The following is a 23,280-nucleotide window of genomic DNA, read 5'->3' as shown; positions in this document are numbered from 1 at the left end:
AGTTAAATGTACTATTTTAGTCATGAGCATTTTATAACTTTAATTTAAAAATATTTACAACATAAATGGAACATAAGATTGTTTCATTTTAGGATAATAATTCTGTAATACCATATCAGGATACAGTTAACATGAAAGCAATTACTATTGAGAATAGCTAAATGAAAAAAAATATGATTAAATGGAAAATATGTATGACATAGGTAGAACATTTAATTGTTTTCTATTACGATAATGATCCAGCAATAACTTATTGGTATAGTTAATTGGGTAACAGTTACATTCAAAAAGGCTAAATGGAAAATATTTACTGTATAATTAAGATATTTATTGTCTTATTTTAGTATAATGATTCAGCAATACCGTATCAAGATACGGCCAACATGGCAGCAGTTACGATTCGACATGGAACAGATGGGAAGTTACAGATGGTGAGAACGAATGAACTTTTTTTCCCTTTCTAACTTTTAAATGTATTTTATATTAACTTTCAAATTAAATTATATAAAATAGAGTATATATTCTATATGCTTGCTATCTACATTATGGATGGCCGTATTGGCTATATAGGACTATATGGACGTATTTGTTATAAGAAAGTTTGTCTCTAAACGATTTAGAATTCAGAGACAAACTTGATCAGTGACCAACTAGAAACAGAGATACAACATTCAAGCAATTCTTTTTAAAACATTAAGCCTAATTCTTCAGAAAGCATTCAGATTCAACAGATTTATAATTACAAATAGAGCTTTGAATCCTTTCAAAAGAATCAGAGATGTCTATTTTCCAATTTTGGAATAAAAAAGTAGATTTGAACATCATTAATGGGAATAGTTTTTTTTAAAAACAAAACATATAAGGAATATCATTAAAGAAATAAAAGAATGTTATATTTCTTTACATTCTCATTATTTTTACATATCACTTAGATAACTTAAACTGAAAAATAATTTTTTTTTTTCACTGAGCGTATTGTTAACAATTAATTTCAGACTATAAAACTGCTGAAAATGTCTATAAAATGTGGACGATTTCTAAGATTGATAATCATCAAATTAAATGAGTCTAACAAGGCGCTGAACCATAATTACCTATTTTGTGATAAAATGAACATTTACAAATCAAATAAAAAACAACCAAATATGTTTTGTATCGAATCACAGCCAATAACTTTAAGTGAATGATTTTTTGATATTGTATTTAAATCAGTATTTTACTTTGGGCAATATGTCCCATTTGACAGTTAAATTGAAAAATACTTATAAAAATTCATCGAATTAATACTCAGTCAACGAAATGATAGTTTTTCATAAATTTTTATTAAGAAGTCAGTACTATTAAAATTGAAATCTGCTATCGCAAAATTTCAGATTATCATGTGAGAACGTGATAACTTTCAATACCTCCTCTCGATGTTTCGCGTTCATTCCCATTTTCTTCTCTGTGCTTCTTCGGGTGATAACTTCTTACGACCATGCCCTTTATTGGCCATACAGGAGAATCGGGTACATGGCGGGCATTCGAGTCCCGTTGTAACTTTTTGTTGGCTATAAATCGCCAATTGTGAGAATCTTCTTTATCATTTTCTAATAACCCTAAAAGCGAAAAATTGATAGCTCAAAAGTTTGATGCCTTTTGTGGCTTCAAAAACCTCAAAATAAATCAATATCATGTTCTCACATGATAACAAATATTAACTTTTTTTTTTTTTTTTTTTTTTGCAGGAAGGTACTATCGGTGTCGATTTTATCATAAAACCTGTTCCCAAAAACTTCATGTTACCTGAAGATGAGATCACTGCGGAATTTTTTCCTCACAGCGATGGAAGCAGAAGCAATGGATCTTACTCCCACGATGAAAATTCCACCAACCTTCTCCCCCCATCCGGAAGTGCCCACGTCGTGTTAAAAAGCAAAATGACGACAACCTCTTCTGCTGACTTCAGTAAAATCTCTTTATGCTGTTTTGATCCCGTGTTATGATTCCCATTGTTTCTCTACAATTTAATATAACGATGTTTGCTACATCCCGTTCCCGTTGTTTTGCTACATTTTAATATAATGTTACAATTCTCGTTATTTTCCTACATTTTAATATAGTGTTACAATTCTCGTTGTTTTTCTACAGTTTAATATAATGTTAGAATCCCCATTGGTTTGCTACATTTTAATATTGTGTTACAATTCCCATTGCTTTGCTACGTTTTCATATGATGTTATTATCCAAGTTGTTTCGCAATGATAAGATTTTATATTAATACTCTATTTGGTAGTTTTCGTTTCATCTGTATTATTCTGAGTAGTAATAGCATTATTAGCTGGCAGCACTATAACTAAATATTTTTTTTAAATTTCTATTCGACTTCCTTCAAGTTTCTAAAATGGGAAATTTATATGCGATTCTTTTGCATCCTTCCAATTCAAAACTGAGCAAAATTTTCAATTCTTGTACATTTGTTTAATTTAAATGGAATTAGAACTATTTTAATAATTTCTTAAGTTAACCATCAGTTCATTGATGAATGAAAATAAGTTTCGATTTCACATCAGTGGCGCCACCTCATAGTGAACTTGAAATGAATATATTTCAAGATTAAAAAATAGCAAACAATTAAAATGTAAAAATGTTTGTTTTAAACGCAATTATAAAAATAGTTATTTTTACTTAAATTTTTATTTCAGTTTATACCCCTTTCTCTTATCATTACCTGTTTTGATTGGACGTATTTAATATACGCATTGTTGTAACATGCAGGATTCAATCACAGTTGCTACTTATTTTGTAAAATTATTGTAGATGAAAAATCAATTTCAAACGCGATCGTTATCTTGAAGTTATGCATGTATTAATGTCCGCTTAAGACACACATAATGTCTCTAACACACATTATATATATATCATCATTTTGTAAAACGAAATATACATAGTCGCTATTAAGTATGAAGTAATTTTCAAATATTATGCAGAAAATACTGGCTAAATTGTCATCCATCCACCTCTTAAAAAAACGTTCCAAAAGAAGCCTTGTGAAACTTAAAAACAAGTTGTTCATTATTTTATATTTAATTAAATCCATGTGCTTAATGACTCCTAATTTTGTGACCACAATAGTTAACACATGTGAAATCTTAGAGATGATCAAAATGCCGAATACAAACAAATAGATTAAATATGTTTCAAATTGTTTGCATATTTCCGGAGAAAAGAATTGAAAACTGTTTAAAAGCTTGCATTGTATTTGCACCTTATTAGTCACAAACATTTATGTAGTTGGTATGAATTATTATTTAAAAATGAATTTCGACAATGAAAGTGAGTATTTAATTTATGTTTCTGAAATGAAAAGTTCACCCCAAATAATATCTGTTCTATAATGTCCCAAATAGTGTCTGACAAAATATTTTCTTAAGTTAAAAAATAAATAAATTCTATTTAGTTGAAGTTAGTTAAATTGTGTTAGAGTTGAAGATTTCCATCTTTTTTAAATTCTCGTTTATTATGCGTAAATGTTATATGTATTTTATAAACAATGTTAGAAGTAATAAGATACGGTGAATATGAAAGTTTCGTTTGCAAGAGCTTTCGATGGATTATTTGTAAATTATCCACATATCTGTGAGAACTGCTATACTCTGTTTCACCCCAACTTGGCAGTATTGTAAAAGGCAGAAAATGTGACGCTCCGCGTTGGGAAAGAATTCCCCATCAATACCGACTTTATAATAGTTAAAATGCTCAGAAATTTATCAATTAATATCATAAATTACAGAAATCCTTTTTTATCAGTATGTATTTAAAATTATTCTCAAGTTAGAAGTGTTTATCTGTTAAGTATTTTGTAAATAAAGCGAACGAATAAAACGAAACGATTCACATAATGAATTTCACTTTGGCTAGAACCGGTCTTCAAGGTCAAATATTTGGCGCCCTTTTCTTTTACGTCTCCGCCAACTCAGCTTCATTTAGTTCCCAACCATTATCATCTTTCGTACTTTTTTATTCTCGCTTTTTTACCAGCTGATATTTTTGATACTATTAATCACATTAGTAGTTATTAGTTTTGATTGTTGAATATTTATTCGATTCGTCTTTTCTATTCACTTCTAAAATGTCAGAAAAAGTGTTATCACCGAATACGCTGTGCACACTTTCAAGACGAGTGAAATCAACAAAAAGTGCAACATGAAAACAGAAATAAAGGCACCCAGTCCTTTAAGTACCCCTGGAAAGAAGCGACCAGGCTTAGTAGGTAAACATTCAGGTCATCTTATGAAAAAGTAAATATGATGATGTAAAAATGATGATTTTACATTAAAATATGATGATTTTACATTATCCTGTATCTGACGAAAAATCCATGCATTTATTCGTAGAAATGAGATCCCAACATTAGATAAAGTTTTAAAAGATGTGAACGATGATACAGATATCTTTTCTAAAAACATTAGTCGAACTACACTTTACAGAATATTGAAAGATTTAGGGTTTTCTTTTGAGAAACGATGAAACGAAATGAAATAACTTTAATGATTTATTAAAATAATGTATCAATAATATTGAACAAAATAATGAAAATAAGGAAAAAATTAATTATCTGATTTAAAATGATAATATAATAAATTTAATAAATATTTACTATTTGGCGAAAAATTTGCGAGATAAAGTTCCGCCAGCGATCTGTATTTCTAGTAACTTTATAGTTTAAAGTAACCCAGTTCCCCTCACAGCGACTGTGATTTGGCATGCCTAGAATATACACTACTGCCAAGTTAGGGTGAAACAGAGTATAACAGATCTCATATCCTGTATGGCGCCATGTTGGCCACGCTGCGTCATTAATCACATGATGCTTTCCTGTCATTATTAGCAGACGAGAGTTGGGTAGTGAGACTGACTGTAAGACGTACAGCTCACGCTCAGGTATCTTTATGTGTTTTATGTTAGTATAGTAATGTTTTATCTTTTCTCCTTTAATCTTAATAAATATATTTCACATATTAATGCTGGTCGTTGCCTTTTCCCACATTTTTGGAGGGCTCGGCCTTTCTTGTGAATATCCTAGCAAATAACGCCAAATTGTTGAAAAAGCTGTGGACTTTAGTACAATTTAAAACGCTAAATTGATGCTAAAAATTTTGATAAGAGTGGATTTTTGCTATGGATGATTTACTGGACTGGTGAATGGACGTTAATGCATGTTTTTCATGGACATGATTCAAGTGAAAGCTTTCAAGATTCAATTATTTCGTGTTCTTGTGCAACTGTGCTGACATATACTGGTCACTTTAAAAAAGGAACATCATCCTGCTCGACATTACTAAATTAAAGAATAACTTGAATTATTTGGAAATGTGTGAATCATTTAGAAGTGAATAGTTCGACTACTCCCAACCAGGTAGGCGCAATTTCCCCTCACATTTTCCCCCTCTAAATAAATGCGATTCCTGATAAGTTTTTAGCGGTATGTGATTGAGATGCTTGCGGATAGAACCTGGGACCTTGTGGTTAGCAGTCCAGTAACTAAACCATGATACAAAAAAGTACGCTCTTGTAGCGTAATTGTTAACTGGATTATATGCTATTCACCACAGTACTCTCTCTCCAGTGAGTCGGAGGTGAGACGAACGATATGGATGTTTAGTGGTGATGTATTTAGCTATTAGCTGTTGTCGAAATGTCCGGATCACCAATTTAGCGGATTTGCGATGAGCGAGGATAGAACCTGGGACCTTGCGATTCGCAGTCCAGTAACTAAACCATTATGCAAAAGCAATTGCTCGTGCAGCTTAGTTGTTAACTGGCTTATATGCTATTCACCACAAGTTTGCGTCATTAGTCACATGATGCTTTCCCGTTATTATTAGCAGACGAGAGTTGAGTAGTGAGACTGTAAGACGTACAGCTCAAGCTCAAGTATCTTTTTATGTTAATTTAGTAATGTTTTGTCCTTTAATCTTAATAAATATATTTCACATATTAATGCTGGTCGTTGCCTTTTCCCACATATCCATTACGGATCGTTTGGATTTCTTTATCTTGGATATCGTAAAAGCTAATAAATGAAATTAGATTATTCATTTTTTAATTACGATCTAATTAATCTAATTACGATTATTCATTTTTTTAGTTCCACTGCATGCTGGCCTAGACCAAACCAATAGTACAGAAAATGGAAGTGGTGTTTCTGCGCATGCGTGGCCGGAAGTTCTGCTTATTGTGGACTACGACACTAATGCCTTACACGACTTCAGAGATGAAGAAATCAGAAGATACTTTCTCAGTTTTATGAACGGAGTAAGTAATTTTCTTGATGAGGAAACAGATATATTTATTTGTAATCCTATTAAGCTCTATTAAGGGAAATAAATGCCACTTCTTCTAATTTCACACTACCCAAATTTTCACACCACACTAGGGTAATTTGCAGTTACCAATTCAATTCCTCTCAATTTCTTATCGTCATTTTTTTACATGTTTATCAAAATCAAATAATTGTTAAAAGATTAAACCGTAATATATGATCGGAAATTACAAGGATGAACAAAATAAGAAGCTATCTTATCAAATTGCTAGCAGAATGTGTCTGATATAGAACAGATATAAAATTTGAAGCAGATTAATTCTTTTTATTTTTATGATACAAAACTCATACTGGAATATAATAAATATTTTTTTTATAAATTTCTTTTTAAAAAATTGTCTTATATATATATGTATTCTTATTTAATCAAATTTGCTCATTTTATGTCCTATTATTTCTTGTTTTAGGTACCTTTTGATTTCACGCAATTTTCGGTTTAAAGAGGGAGTCAGTATAATTGGTGGAAAATATCTCCAGTCTTAATACATATATGGGGGTGATTATTGATAAGCTTCAAATCGGTTTCATCTTTTTATCTTAATAATTTCTACTTTAAAAGATCCATTGAAGAACAGCTTAAAATCCAATGACTTTCATTCAAACTATTTTATCATGTGAGAAAATGTGTTTTATCATGCGTTGTTTTGATTTGAGGTTTTTGAATTTTCAAAATGCAATAGGAGAAAATTGGCAATTTATCGCTTTTGATGCATCAATATTTCGCTTTTAGGATTATTAGAAAATGATAAAGAACGTTGTCACATTTGTCGACTTATCGCCAATAAAAATTAAAACTTGGCGTGAATATCCGCTGTGTAACTGATTCTCCTGTCTAACCAATAAAGGACAGTGGTCATGAGAAATTTTCTTCCGAAGAAACACAGAGAAGAAAATGGGAATGAATGCGAAACAGCGAGGCTGATATCGAAAGTTTTATATATATATATATATATATATATATATATTGAAATGGGGGAAAACACTATCGCTTTTCTGAAAGTTGACGATTCCGCAATACAATAATCACGTGATCATTATAAACCACTTTAAAAAGGATTTTATCAAAAAAAATATATATATATGGCTTTGAGATAAGGTTTTGGAGCTTGAACGACCTTGAGATGGGGCAAAGGACACCCCCCATCGTCTTCTAAATTTTTACGCATGAGCCAAGTGGTTGTTTTAAACCAATTTAAATTGGTATTTTCAAAAAAAAAAAAAAAAATCTGGTTTTGAGAAAATAATTTTAGACCTTGATTGATATTGAGATGGTAAAAAACCGTCGCTTTTCTGAATGTTGGTTTTCTGAATGTGTAAAAAATAATAACATTCTCACATGAAATTTGTGATAGCAAACTTCTTTTACTTTTCCATTTTTTTTTCATAATTGGAATGAAAAGTAATAACTGGAATATGTGGAGAAAAAAATCAACCTCCGTCTCCATCCCATTTCTTTCGATAAATTTTTGTAAATAGACAAATAATGTTCCATTTATTGTTAAATTCTTTAATATGCTTTTTCTAAAAAAATTCCTCTAATGTGGTCCAATTTGTCCAAAAATTTATTGATTCAATTATTTTGTAGGTTGACTTAGTTTTCAAGAATATAATTAACCCTAAAATCAGCTTGGTATTTTCTGGGATCATTATAGCTGAGGTAAGTATACCACTTTTTATTACATTTATTATTTAACATTTTTATTATTTAAACATTATTTTTCGAATATCTACCTGTTGCCCAGTTTTTATAAAGAAATATGAAAAGGCGTCTCTGTAGTGGATACAGAATTTTTTAATGTATGTGTGTTCTTAAACATAGTTCATTTTCTTAATGAAATGAAATCAATTATAATGGAATTAATATAAGCATATTTCATTTTTCTAACACTAAACATGATACTAAGGTATTCATATAAAAGAAGAAAAATATAAGAAGAAATTAATCATATTCTATAGTGTGTGTATCATTGCCAATGTAAACAGGGGCATAGGGAGAAAATAAATACCAAATATTAACCATAATTATCTTTATGGTGAAGAAACATTTTTATTCTAGGCATTACTTCTGTTAATATCTTTTTTTTCATATATCACATAGGCTTTGTGTATTGAAACTTAGACCAAATTTGCCGATTTCTATGAAATCCAGCTCAGTCTTTATTTCATAACTATTGTTCGCTAATGCCATGCAAAGCATTCGTGATCTTACCCAAAATCTATAATTTTATGTGGGTTTAGTTTTGTAATATTAAAGTCCCGTTTTTAAAGCAACACTATGGTTATTTAGGGAAGTCCCTCATAATTTTTAGCCGTGGTTAGATGACGAGGACGGCACATCGGCTGGCGCCACCCTCTCCAGGCTTCCACACCGCGCCAGTAGGAAGGCATTTGGTCCCGACGGATTTAGCGTGCACCAGACTAGCTGACATGACGGCTTTTCAGTGGAGTCGAGTGTCGAACCCGAAGCCTTCCAGTTCTGAAGCCGAGATCTTACCACCCGGCCACCAGGTTCCAATTTTATGTGGGAAGAAAAGAAATAGTACCTTATGTAAATTATAAGTAGGAAAATTTCGGAAAGGCATTCTCGTTGGTTTCCCAGTTGGATATAACCTATAGCGATAGTTAAAATACCAGTAAATAAAACTGTAATGGTATAGCATATTCAGTTTATGATAAGTCACATTGATTTTTGATTTTTATGTTTTATTTATTTATTTTTTAACCCATTTTGGCCTCGCTTTTCCAAATGGCTTAAGGAGTTGGTGAATCGATAATTAAAATAAAAATTATAACATTATAATCATTGTAATGAATCACCAATTTTTCGATAAACTGATATATTTGTACGATAAACTTGTGTTTCCTACTGCTTTTTAATACTATTTTCTTTAAATTTAATGTAGTTTCTTGTAGCGTATTCTGTACTATATACTGTACTATATTCTATACTTTTAACTATAGCATTCCTACGAATCAGCGTTACGAAATTTTATTGTTTTATAATTATTTATTACAATGTTTATCACTGTATCTTCGGCATCCGAGTAGTTGCGAGGTATTTGTAAGGAACTATTTCCCCTAGATTATTGAATTAATATTTCTGCGTCATTCTGGCAGATTTCATTGACTATTATTCATTAGTGAGTCACATTACAATAATATATTCCTGAATGTCGTAGCTGAAAAATTCCATTTTATGTAATATAGTCTTGAAATAACCTACACATCCTTTTTCATACTATTATATTAAAACTAGTGACTTCTAGGATTTACCGGCAAATACTGACTTATGATTTGACAAGGGAATTAGCAGTCATGGCATTATTTGGAGATTACACTAGATACTTGCAACATATCGCAACACATATTTTGTCACAATTTTAATTCTTTTGATTTTGTAATTATTCTGCTCAAGTAACCAGCTGGTTCGACAGATTATTGGTTATTATTATTTTAGATAAATCGGTTAGATATATTTTCATATTCATGATTAGGCTGACTTTAAAGCCTGTTCTTTTAATTGTCTTTGCTAAATTCTATTTATCGTGTACATATGAACCTTTCTAATGGAAATAGTCCCACATATATATAGTCCCACTAAAATAATATATAGTCCCACTAAAATAATATATAGTCCCACTAATAAAAATATAAATGTCCAGTTCATCTATCTTCTAAATTTCGTGATACTGTAGATTCACTATTTTATTTGTCTTTCACTATGCAGAATTAAACAGAATTCTTCTTTTTTTAGTTTCCAACAATCAAAGAAAATCATGCAATTAAGTATTTTATGAACTAATGGAAAAGGCATGGTATCAAAACAGAAATGTAACCTATTTTTGAAAATCAGGCAAAAAAAAAAATATTTTTTAAAAAGTTGCCTAAATTTAGAAAAAATTTACATGTCTATTAAACTGGCACAATTAACAAGACATTTCTTTAATTTTGCAACAGAGTAAAATTTATATATATATATATTTAATTATATTTTCGGTGGAAAGCAGTCAAAACATATTCTTACTCTCAAAATACATCCTTTCTCACCATTTTACATGGAGGAAAACCATAAAAATTTCGCTGAATTTTTAATTAATTAAATTTTTAAAAAAATCGCTCTGAAATAGCACATTTCCGACCTCCAAGGTAAACAAGTGGTATATTTGCTGGCTGTAGGTCAGACGGTCTAGCCTGTAGAATTCAACACACACACAATCCCATCTTTATTATCAACATAAATCACTGCCTTTGAATGTTTGGTTATTCCTTTGTTATTTTTTGTATCTCAAGTGACATCTGGATTTGAAGATAATACCGAGCGAAATATTTACGTTTCTCGGGTTCTTTTCTCCCTTTCTTCTAATTATATTTGCTCTTTCTTGGCGAAAGAAATTTGAATTGATAAATTTATTCTCTCTTCAGAACCGGCACGTAACTCCCTATTTGCAAAGCAACCGAAGAGTCTTTGATGGCGAAAAGGCTCTCAGTGGTATGGCGAAATACATGTTCTCAACCGCTGACCTCCCTGTTCATGATTTAGCCATCCTCATCACCAATTTGGACATGTGCTTGCGTATCAAAGAAACAAGAAGATGCACACAAACGTTAGCAGGTATATATACAGGGTGGGGAAAAAGTCCCTAAAAACTCTCAAAATTTATAAAAACTTATAAAATTAAGCAAAATAAAAAACGTTTTGCAGGTTTAAGTTGCGAGACTTTTTTTAAGATAAGAAAAAAATAATTAAAAAAACATTCGATAGATGGCGTTTCGTACATAATTGAAAGAAAAGAAGCGTAAATAACAAAAATAATGATACCAGATCCTTTATTATAGCAATATGTATTCCACATGTCCACTACCACTGGTGATAACACATTCAGGCGTGTGACAAATCCAACAACGGCAGAGTGCAGCATGTATATATATGATGGCGGATTGCATGTTTGAATTCCGGCAGATTGGATGGACGGGATCGATATACCTGGAATTTTAAGCTTCCCCGTACCAGAATTCTTCTAGTATCAGATCTGGAGACCGAGGAGGTTGTGGAAACTTGCAACGTCTGCTAATGATTCTCTGGTCCCCGAACGTCTGTATCAGGAATTCTTTGCTTTTGCTCCATCTTGTATAAACGTAACAGTAGAAGGCGCATCTTTTCGAGCAGAGGCGTTAAATAACGCTAAGCATTTAATGTCACTGTTTTCTATCTCTGTTCCGGACACTGAGTTTCAAAGAAGAGGAGTCCTATAATGAAGGGACCTGTGGAGCCCCAACACAGTGTGACTTTGGGGGAATGCAGTGGTTTCTCAGTGTACTCTCGTGGATTCGATGTGTCGCCCAGAAGCGACAGTTATGCGTACTAACGTCGTCATTGAGCGAAAAATGATCTTTATCTGTTCACAAGATGTTACAGATCCAGGAGGGATCTTGTTCAATTTTGGAGACAGTCCACCTCGCAAATGCTTCTCTCTAACTCTACGGTACCATGGCAAGTTATCAAAAGTTCATAGCAAGACTTTAATTCTGGATCAAGAGCGTAAGTATTTATAATCGGCTGTTTCATTTGCATATTTTCAATTAAGTCGCTCGTACCAGCGCCATCTATCGACTATTTTGAATTTTTTTTCTTATCTTAAAAATACTCCACGACCTATCAATGCTAAACCTGCAAACCGTTCTTTGTTTTGGTTATTTTTTAGGATTTTATGGACTTGCCCACCCTGTATACATATATATATATATATATATATATATATATATATATATATATATATATATATATATAATTAAATAGATGCAATATTTCCATTCTTCTTAATTCCACTGAACAAACCGGTGACACCAACTAAACTCTAAGATTCTCCATCCTCTTCTAGGAATAACTTACATCGAGGGTGCCTGTCACGTGAACCAACAACAAAGAAGGAATAACAATGTTGCCATAGCCGAAGACAATGGAGGATTCACTGGAGTCTTGATTGCTGCACATGAAATCGCTCACCTGTAAATAAGTCACTTCTCTTATATCATTTTTCCCACATAGGTTGAAGCATAAAGGAAACGAAAAAAATTTCATTTTTCGAATTCAAATTCCGATAAAGATCACAGGTTGCAAATTTTGTTCATTTATCGATGAATAGCAAATAGATAGCGAAATTAATTTATTATAGAAGAAAATTGCGAAAAAAAAAAGCGTGCAAAAGAATTGAGATGTGAAAAAAATGATAAGAATTTGAATGATAAGAAAAAATGATAGATATTTATTGCATATTCAAGCCCTATATAAAAATTGGATGACAAAAAATTCTAAAATCATGTAATACATAACTTTAAATCTCGCAAAAGGCATAAAAGTTTAAAATTAGAGAAGAAAATACCACTTTTCTAAATATTATTTTATACATACAGATGCTTTGTGGTATTTTAAATTACAAAAGACCATCTCTCTAGTTAATTCATTAATATAAATAATTTTATATATTCATCCTTCATAAGAATGCATCATTTTACAAATCTACATCCATTTCAAATTTTTTATGAAATTATCCAATACTTACAGTGAAAAAAGAGCTTCAGTTCGAATTTCTGTCATTCAGCTAATAACTGTATATTAAATGACGTTTATTTAGTCCAGAACATTGCCTTAAAATCGTATTTTTGCCAGAACTTCAAAATTTTAGATTTTATAAAGGAATTTGATGTAATATAGAAATTTTGGTTTAATTGCCGAAAAATTTTTCTTCAGACCTTGTGACATGACATGAGCATGGCACATTTTTCAGTAACTGGGATATGATATAGAATGTTTTTAAAGTTCAAACTTATTCTTACAGAATGAATGAAATAATCTCTTTTTCTGAGGCTTCCTATAGCTTGGTACAGTGATGCATTTTCATTAATCTATCTGCTCAATGTGATTCATTGAGGGAATCTTGAAACGTTTTGATAAATTTCGGATTTTACTTTTAGTACTCTCCTTAACCCAACTTTCATATGTTTTGTCTAAAGGGATGACACAAATTTGTAGTAATTATTATATCTCTATTTTCCCTATTATTTTACTTTGTTCATTCATTCATTTATTTACTTTTATGTTATAGATTAGGTGCTCTGCATGATGGCCTACCAGCAAGTCCTTCAGGCGGGCCGGGAGCGAGTCATTGCAGATTTCAAGATGGCTATCTAATGGGCAACTTCACTTACTCTACTCGGAATTTCCAGTGGTCCAGATGCAGCATTGAACAGATGCGATATTTTTTAAAGTGAGTTAAATGGAAATTTTTGAAAAATGACTTTTTGCATCAGATAATTCTAAGTCTCTGCCGGTGAATCTTCGTTAAAAGCAGCAGTAAAAAAAAATGCTTTCGACACTAGAAGGAAAAAATGGCTGAATATTATTTGAAAAAAAAAATATTTAAATGTTTAGACACTGATAATATGTAAAAATATTTTTTTCATGTGAAATTTTGTTTCCTTGACGGGAAAATTAGCATTCTATTATTTTTTTTATAGCATGACATTGAATAGAAAAGTTCATTTTATTCATAAAAGTAACCTTTAATTTTAAAATTAATGCTCCGAAACTTAAAAAAGAATATGAGTATTTTATATGTATTCATGGTAATTATGCTTAGTTTTAAAACCAATTATTTGAAACTGAAGAAGAATGTATATTTCATTGTTAATGTGCATTTCAAAATTAATTCTCTAATCGGCATATAGTCCATAAAGAATAAGAAAAATATTATTTTCAATCCCATCGAGCAGAATGAGTAACTTTTCTTAAAATGACAACTTCTGATTATCTTTCATAAAAAAAATCAACTAAAATTATAACCAGCTATTAACTTGATATGAATAACTAGCTATTAACTTGAAAATTATAACCAGATATTAACTTTTTGTTTCATAGTAATTACCAGTTTTTATGTTAAGTGCCATTAATACCAGGAAATAAAGATTTTGTTGTGCGTTATCAACATATATTGTGTAAGATTAACTAAGATGAGATTTGATTATTTCAATAAAAATACAACTCATCCAGTTGTCCTACAGCACGCCTTTTATTACCACCGTTCTCAATATTCTGATTTCAGAGCTGTTTTTACAGATGGTAAAAAAGCAGATGGCCATGTGGTTTTTATATGTCATTAATGATGATGTCAGTTATAGTCGCAAACTTTCTCCCTTTTGTTCAATTTATAGTGTGGAAGCAATGGCAATCTTCCGTGCTCTGAAATGTATCTATTGCAATCAGTATAAAAGATTTTGTATTTATTGAGACAGTATGAGTGTATTGCAGCAGTTGGAAAATATTGAAAATACCAACCACCCGACTTTATTCAATATTATCGATACAATTTTTCATTGAAAGACAGAGGCTCAGTTATTTTATCGGTGTGCCTTCGGGCGGGTGGGTGAATCAGTGATATGACTTGATATTCTTTTCTGTTGGACTCCCAGCCATGTCGGTATTCTCGGTAATGAGAAGGCAGATAAAAGCAGCAAGTACAGCTTCTGTTGCCTTCAAGCACTCAGCTCCACTAACAGATATACGGAATTCTGTGAAGAAATATATCCTTCCCAAATGGCAGGAAAGATGAGATTTGCAAATTAATAGTCAGCTGCATCGTATTATGCCCGTTACTGCATTGTGGCCCTAATCAATGATTTGATGTTAAATTGACGCGCCTTCGAATTCGACTCACATATTATACCCACAAACACTTGCTCTCTAGAGATTCAGCACTAACGAGTACACATGTAACAAAAATCAAACAAAAGATCACATTTTAACAAAATGCCGTGATTTTAACTCTTCTCGTTTATACTATTTTAAAGCTACCTTTATGAACTTGAAGGACTTAGTGGGAGAGAGAAACCACGCGAATATGTTCCTTTTCCTTAGAAATATTGGTTTCTTATTTGTAATTTATATTTTAACCTATGTTTTTTCTAATTTTTGGGATATGACTGTCTTTTAAGCTTTGTAACAGTATTTATTTTTCCTTTTGATTTTTTAATAAAGCTGAAACATTGTTCAAAATTTTCCGACTGTTAGTAATTGATATTACTTTTCTAACTCCTTTTACTTGTTTCATATTTTAATCTTGTGTTTGGCGCAGCATAGCCGACACCGGCTATTGTGCCATAAAACGCCAAATTCCTATTCCGATTCCCAAGATGAGCAACTAAAATTTCAACGAAGTACATTTCTATTTCAGCACATCAAAGGCTTCCTGTTTGTTCAACAACCCAGGCAGCAATGGACTAACAGACAGTGAGTTGCCTGGGCACCTGTTGTCATTAGATGAGCAGTGCAAGCGCCAGGGTGGATTGGGAGCATGTCGAGTGAGTACTATTAGAATTTGAACATATATATATATATATATTGTTTAATTCTACTTTAGGGTGCACCCGAGTATGTCGCCAATATGGTAACCATACTCACCAAAGAAAGCAGGTGGAATAATTTTCCTAGTACCCCTAATACTCATTAGTTTACAAATTTTTTTTTGAGTTGTAGTTCTAAATATGATATGTCTGCAAATATGCGGATAAATTTCTTGTCACTGAAGGAAAGCACGTAGTAGATTCGCGAGTCTTTCAGCTACCACTACGAACAAAAAAGAAATGATTATTTTAATGAATTTCAAACAGAAATATAAAATATCTTTATATTTTTTAATAAAGGTAATTTTATAATATTATACACACACACACACACACACACATATATATATATATATATATATATATATATATATATATATATATATATATATATATATATATATATATATATATATATATATATATATATATATATATATATATATATATATATATATATATATATATTTGTTGGTGCCTGAAAAGTCTTTTATGAAATAAGGTAATTTAGAAAAAAAAACATCCTCTGGCATAATAAAATATTAATTTTTCAGTGCCATGTTGCTATCTTCAACAAAAAAGGTAATACTATATTATTAATGAAAATGGCTACAAATGAGTTGATAGTTCTACGTATTAGTTAAAATAAGGTTAACATGTACAATAAAAATTGAAATCAGTTATCGCAAATTTCATGTTATCATGTGAGAACATTATCTAATATATAAAAATCTCGTGTCACGGTGTTTGTGTTCGTACTCCTCCGAAACGGCTCGACCGATTTTTATGAATTTTTTTATGTGTATTTGGTAGGTAGGAGAATAGGTCGTAAAGTATATTTCATAACGCTAGATAATTAGGGTATCCCTATCCCGTCATTCCACGTTCAACGTACGCTGATGAGATCAACGCTTGCTTGAAATCATCGTCACTGTGACATAATGTTGAACAAGTCCAGCTAAAAATAAACATGCCCATCTAAATGCTACAAGATCCATCTGTTGAGACATTCTTGGACCAATTGTTGGATATCGGCGATGGAAAAGTCGCTGTCTATGAAAATACTGGATACATAAATTTGCCCACTAATTTCTGCACTATCGTTGATTCGCCAAATACTCTCATTGACCACATATTTCCCGATGTACGCACATAATAAATAAATCATGCGTGGCTGGCAAAAAGAGCCATTTTGGCAGCAAAAAAATGTGGACGTAGACGATTTAAATTTCAAGATACAGCAATCATTGCCAGGTGACTTGGTTTCATACAAATCGATCGATACAGTTTGCGATGCTAACAAAGCTGTAAATTATCCAACAGAGGTTTTGAACTCACAGGATTTACCAAGCACGTCACCACACTTTCTACGACTGAAAGTTGGATCTCCGATTATTTTACTTCGGAATTTGAACCCACCACGGCTGTGCAATGGCACGCGATTGATCATTAAAAAATTGATGAAAAACGTTATCGAAGCCACCATTTTGAATGGCACATTCCGAGCCGAAAATGTTTTGCTGCCACGAATTCCAGTGATTCTCACAAGCGTGCCAATTGAATTCAAACGCGTTCAATTTCCTATTAGATTGGCATTCGCAGTGACAATCAATAAGTCGCAAGGCCATACGATGTCTGTTTGCGGTTTAGATTTTGGCACACTATGTCTTTCACACGGACAATTATAGGTGGTATGTTCTCGAGTTGGCAAACCATCGAGCTTATTTGTGTTGGCTAAGTATGCACTGACAAAAAATATCGTACACTCAATTGCTCTTGGAAATGAATATTGATTTTCTTTATTTCATTTTAATACTTTAGGATAAAAAATATATAACTTTTTTCACTTTACGTTTAACTTTTAAGAGATCAAACAATGTGTATGTTCGTTACGATAATGAAATACATTGTATTGAGAAAATGAATGGTTGGTGTTCTTATCGGCGATCATCGTCTAAAGCACTCCATTCCTCTTTCTGTCATAGATTCCATCCCCACACACTTACAATTCATTTGTTATTTTTTAATTAACAACCAAAATATTCACTAGAAATAATTTATATGGCAGAACAACGCTTGCCGGGTCAATTATTTATTTATATTATTTAAATCATTTTGATTCCAGAATTTTTTTTTTTTTTGAAAAATCTGTTTAAACCGGTTGGAAACCATCGATATTTAAAAAAAACGACACGATGTCACCGCATGTGTCAATATATATATATATATATATATATATATATATATATATATATATATATATATATATATATATATATATATATTTACAAAAATCCGGTTTAAGCTGGTTTGAAATGATCACGTGACTATTGTATTGCGCAATTGTTAATTAATTGTGTCAACCTTTTTTTATAATTTTTTAATAACCCTAAAAGCGAAAAATAGATGCCTCAAAAGTGATAAATCGTCCCGTGTATTTTGAGGCTCCAAACAAACCATCATGTTCTCACATGATAATATATATAATTCATAGCTTAGTTTTGCATCAAGTTGTGAGTTTTTAACTACCATGAAAGCAGCCTAATGGCTGTTTACACGCTTCAGCCATGGAAAGAACCTTCCTTATCAGCCAATCGATAAAAAAAATTACTCTACGTAACAGATTTTTTAAAAATATATCTCTAAGAAACAAATGATTCATCGTAATCTTATATGGTATGAAATGTTGCTCTTCTGGTAGTTAAAAACCCAAGGCTTGCTGCCAAACTAAGTTATGAATTGTATACATTTTACATTTTAACCTTATTTTAATTAATTGGAAAAGATATCGACTTCCCAATATTAATTATTGACTATCCAATTTTTTATGTTAATTATTTAATTTTTTACGTTAATCTACGTTTTTGAAGATAGCACAATAATGCTGAATCCTTTAACTTCATATTTCATTGGAAATTTGAATGGAAATCAACAAGTTAGACATAAATAGGGCTAGCAATTCAAGATTATAGGTAAAGTATGAGTGTGATCCCATTTATGGATTGTGCACTAGCTTCTTAACGTCATGATAACTTGATTTGGGATTCATTAATGACAAAGCATGAAATAAATTGATAAACATATCGACATTGTTATATAGCACACAAAAGTGACATTCGGCTAAATATCTGAAACTACTTGCGACCGCGGCATTTTTTTGCAACAAATAACCATCACTCACTCATATCAAACAATTTTAAATATATCGAGCTAACCTACATGAATGGTTTTGAATCAATAAAATGTTTTGGTAAATCTGATACAATTTTCAAAGCTCTTTTTATCTATCTTAACTTATGCCTTAACCTTTCTTTATCGTTAAGCTTGAAATAATCAGTAATCAATCGATCAATTGTATCGAATCGTAGAGTTTTCACATTAATAACTTGGTAGTGGAAAAAAAAAAAATTCTTTACCAAATTTTTGAAATTTTGTTTTTATTTTTTTAAATACAGTCATATACAGTATTTTAAATGATTGAATTTATTTTTTTCTTTAGAGAGGCAGTCAGGTTTGCGCGGAGCTGCATTGCTACATTGCTGATGGTAGCTGCTTGCCGAGCCTACCGGCAGCAGAAGGATCCTCTTGTGGTGACGGATTGGTAAATAACAAAAATATATTTCATTTGATTCCGACGTGTTTTTTATCTCAACTTTTAACCTGAACAACATGAGGGTCTTTATCTCGAGATGAAAAAATTCAGTCTTAATTTGTCTTGATTCATCGATTAAACGCAATTCATTTTGCAATAAAAACTAATTGCATTGTACAATAAAAATTTTTTATTGAAATTTTATTTTATATTTAAAAAAATTGCTAAAAATGGAAGCTTTATAAGGCAGTATTTTTTTTTATTCGTGTGGTGGCAGATGAAACTGATTTGACTTTAAGACCATTCGCTCTGTCAAGGATTACAGGTGAAAGCTCTCCTTTCAGTAGCAGTTCATTTAGATGAAGTACATTATACATCACAGCTATCTCCGTTATTTTCTAGTTAAGTGGGAATTGCGGATATATAATGAAAAAATACGGAAAATTACAAACACACACACGCACACACACACACACACACCACACACACACACACACACACACACACACACACACACACACACACATATATATATATATGGAAAAAAACTACAAAAAACGGATGTATATACGGGAAACTACAAAATATATGCTGAAAATACTCTTTTCCGTGTATTTCCGGATAGTGAAAATATTTTTAGCATGGTTAGTAGGAAAAACTAACAAACGAATGTTATTCCAGCCTGAATAGAAAACCACTGGAGTCGCTCCACATAACAAAAATGAATACGAAAATCTGTTACGATGTTACTTATTAAAATTCTTTGGAATTCCTATTCTTCAATAATTTGTCGATATTACATTAAATGTAATATGTCGATAAAAAGTGGTACTGATGATTGGGCAAACCAATGCTGGAAGGTAACATTTTACCCAAGCAGTAAAATTACTTACCCCCTTATAAAATACTACTTCTTTAGTTAAGTAATTATTCAAATTAGTTTTTAAATTATGTTGATTTCATAAACATGGATTCTTTTTTGGCAGCATTTTCTCTCTTTCCATTTAGCCAATATGTTGAATTGTATAAAAGAGTAACATAGTTGGTTTTATCGGGGTTTTTTTTACTCCTTTGATTGTTTTATTCCTTGGATTGCATACGTCCATTTATATAGGAAATATATTTTTCAGATAGTTTATTTTATCTAGCTGATGCACTGCTTAAAAAAACATTACTTGGTATTTATTAACCATTTCGGGAATTCTCCGAAGACACAGAAATAATGAAAATAATACAATGGAGCTAATGATTCATATTCGATAGAGGTGCTTTGCATTGCTCTTACGATATCCATGAATAGTGAGGAGATGATTCTGTAACGATTTAATGTTACATTATAATGTCATTTGGTACGAATTAGCTACACTACAGGTTCTCCTTTATTCAGGGTTTCATGAGATGTTCATTCAGTAAAAGAAACTTGTTCAAAAATTTTTTTAGAAAAGGCTTTATTCATCAAACTTTTTTTTCCATAAATAGGTTTGGTCACGTTTTCTAAAACATCGCTCAGAAAGATTTGTATTTAGTGAAACATTTAGAGGGATAATCATGGTGAGAGAAATTTGATGAAATATTTTATATCTCTTGCCCAGTTCTTATCTTATTTCACAATGAAGGTTTAGCTTTTCAATTTACACAAATTCTAGTACAATTATATACAACCAATAATTAAAAAACACTGTATAGCTTATGTATTTAGTGCTCAAATCGCTAAGAAGAGTATTGTTAATATACTCAAGTGCTTTAATTATGCAGAGTTTCATCTTCTCTCTTCTGCGACTGTCAAATTAAATATATATTCTATAATTATTAAACAAAAGCCGCTCACAAAACAAATGTTTTATATAAAACAATTAAATTTCTCAGAAATCCAAAACCTGGTATACCTTCATATCTCCAGATTTCTGTAAAAAGTACAGTGGCAAATCATACAGTGGCAATCATAAAAAGTCTCTATATAATTAAATTTTTCATTAATTTTGAAATTTTAGTAGAAAAAGTTTCTGTATCTGAAATAAAATCTCTGAATAAATAATGTTTCTAATTATGTATACCTATCGCAGTTAAAACACGAACACCGATTTTGTTTAAAAGAAAGAATAAAAAATTTTTAATGAAGAAGACATTTTTTTTTTTTTTTTTACTTTTTCTTATTGCAGAAATTTTTTTCGGGAAACTAAAAGTCATAAATGAAAAAGTAGTAAGTATTTGTCGATGAATCTTAAACGTTCTCTATAAAACACTTTCCCAACTTGAAGAGAAATTTTTACTAGAAATTCTGAGAAATTAAAAGTAGTAAATAAAAGAGTAGTTAGTATTTGTGGATGAATCCCACCTGTTTTCTAGAAATCGTTTTCCCAACTTGGCGATCTATTTTTACTACAAATTCTGCTTACGGGTTTTGGTTAAAAGGAAATAAAAATAGTCCTACATGATTTTAAAGTCCGTACGTAGCTTAAAAATGAAATAAGTCAGTACATTATTTTTAAATATAAATCTTTGGGTGTGGAAAAAACGGCTTAACAAAAAAGACAAAAAGGCACACAAAATTTCAGAAGTACGAAATTTCAAAAATTACAGTTAAAAAAAAAACCTTAATTATGTGTAGTTGGATTTTAGCAAGAAATTGATGAACATTTATAACTTAGATTTCTTTATATTGAATGTTTTACCGAAAGATCTTCAATTTAATGAACTTCGATTGTGGCTACTGATACGATAAAAGGAGAGTTAGAGAAAAATCTTTCACTCCAAAGATTAAATTAAGATGAATGCCATTAACCAAGTTTACGTGAAGAGAAAGTGGTATTTATTATCCTTATAAGTATATTATCAAAACATGAAGATATTTTTTTCCATTCTCTTTCTAGATATGTCACAATGGAAATTGTGTTGCCAACATATATTAGAGACTAGCAAGAAATCATTCCATTACTGACGAAGGTAAGTTAAATATAATAAAACTTAGTTTTGATAAAATTAATTTACTTTGATTTATATCGTAATTTTCTATCATTGAATGTAATTACCTTTTATAGATATTTATCAGATAAAATTCATCGTTTAGAATGTCATGTATTACGCCAAAATTTAAAATATAATATGCCTCGCTTAATGTTAAATTTTATCTGAAATATAGTATTGTTGCGAATCTGTAATATTGCTTCCCAGCACAGTTAGTTACGTCAGAGGTAAGAAAGCTTTATGGGCAATTCTATTAGATACTGATCGGATGCTGTATCAATGACCCCTGGACATGGCGACAAAATTGGCAATCATTTGACGACTTGGCTACAAGGGTGCTGCGAAGTAACATTAGAGATTCGTAATAGTATGAATTTTTCTTAAGAACAGCTACGATCGACGAGTTGAATTCAGCCAATCATTGAAATAGGGTACACTTAATTGCAAATGATACGCTAATCAATACAATTATATCGATCTCTGTGATCTACAAAGCCTGAATAGTGACTTCAATGAACTCAATATCTGATTGACAACATTCCATATTCATATAATTCAAAATCTGAGTTTCTGATATAGGGTATTAATAATTTATATGAAAATAATTGAAAAGGTATATTCCTTCACATAGGACACACTGTGATAAAAATACCATAGAATCTCAACAATCCGGTTGTGCATCAGTCCATCCTCTTTTATAGTCAGGTGATTTCAAAAGAACGAACGAACTGCGAAAAAGGGCAGCTAAGTTTAGTTTAGTTATATAAGCGTTCCATTTTTTAAAGCAACACTAGGGCTACTTTTAGGACAGACCTCGTAATTCTGAACTGCGGTCAGATGACGAGGACGGCACCTGAGTTGACACCCCTTCCCTCCAAATTTTCACATCACACCAGCGTGAATAAGGGCAACTAAATCACTGACTGCAAGATGATTTTAGTAATATTAACAGGCTATTAGCAAT

General features: G+C 31.2%; 1 protein-coding gene across 1 annotated transcript in view; it reads left to right on the top strand.

Moving 5' to 3' along the window:
* LOC129987743 (A disintegrin and metalloproteinase with thrombospondin motifs like) overlaps nt 1–23,280 on the top strand; it is a 37,842-nt gene that overhangs the window by 6,556 nt on the left and 8,006 nt on the right. Inside the window, exons 5-14 of the mRNA XM_056095685.1 lie at nt 345–431; nt 1,728–1,947; nt 6,131–6,297; nt 7,950–8,021; nt 10,787–10,976; nt 12,244–12,370; nt 13,468–13,629; nt 15,592–15,718; nt 19,260–19,361; nt 22,492–22,543. Of these exons, the coding sequence (XP_055951660.1) occupies nt 345–431; nt 1,728–1,947; nt 6,131–6,297; nt 7,950–8,021; nt 10,787–10,976; nt 12,244–12,370; nt 13,468–13,629; nt 15,592–15,718; nt 19,260–19,361; nt 22,492–22,543 (1,306 nt within the window). The remainder of the gene's footprint in view (nt 1–344; nt 432–1,727; nt 1,948–6,130; nt 6,298–7,949; nt 8,022–10,786; nt 10,977–12,243; nt 12,371–13,467; nt 13,630–15,591; nt 15,719–19,259; nt 19,362–22,491; nt 22,544–23,280) is intronic.

The sequence above is a fragment of the Argiope bruennichi genome, chromosome 10, assembly GCF_947563725.1.
Source record: "Argiope bruennichi chromosome 10, qqArgBrue1.1, whole genome shotgun sequence".
Lineage (NCBI taxonomy): Eukaryota > Metazoa > Arthropoda > Arachnida > Araneae > Araneidae > Argiope > Argiope bruennichi.
Note: the sequence above shows the minus strand (reverse complement) of the source record. Positions and strands in the feature narration are given on the sequence as shown.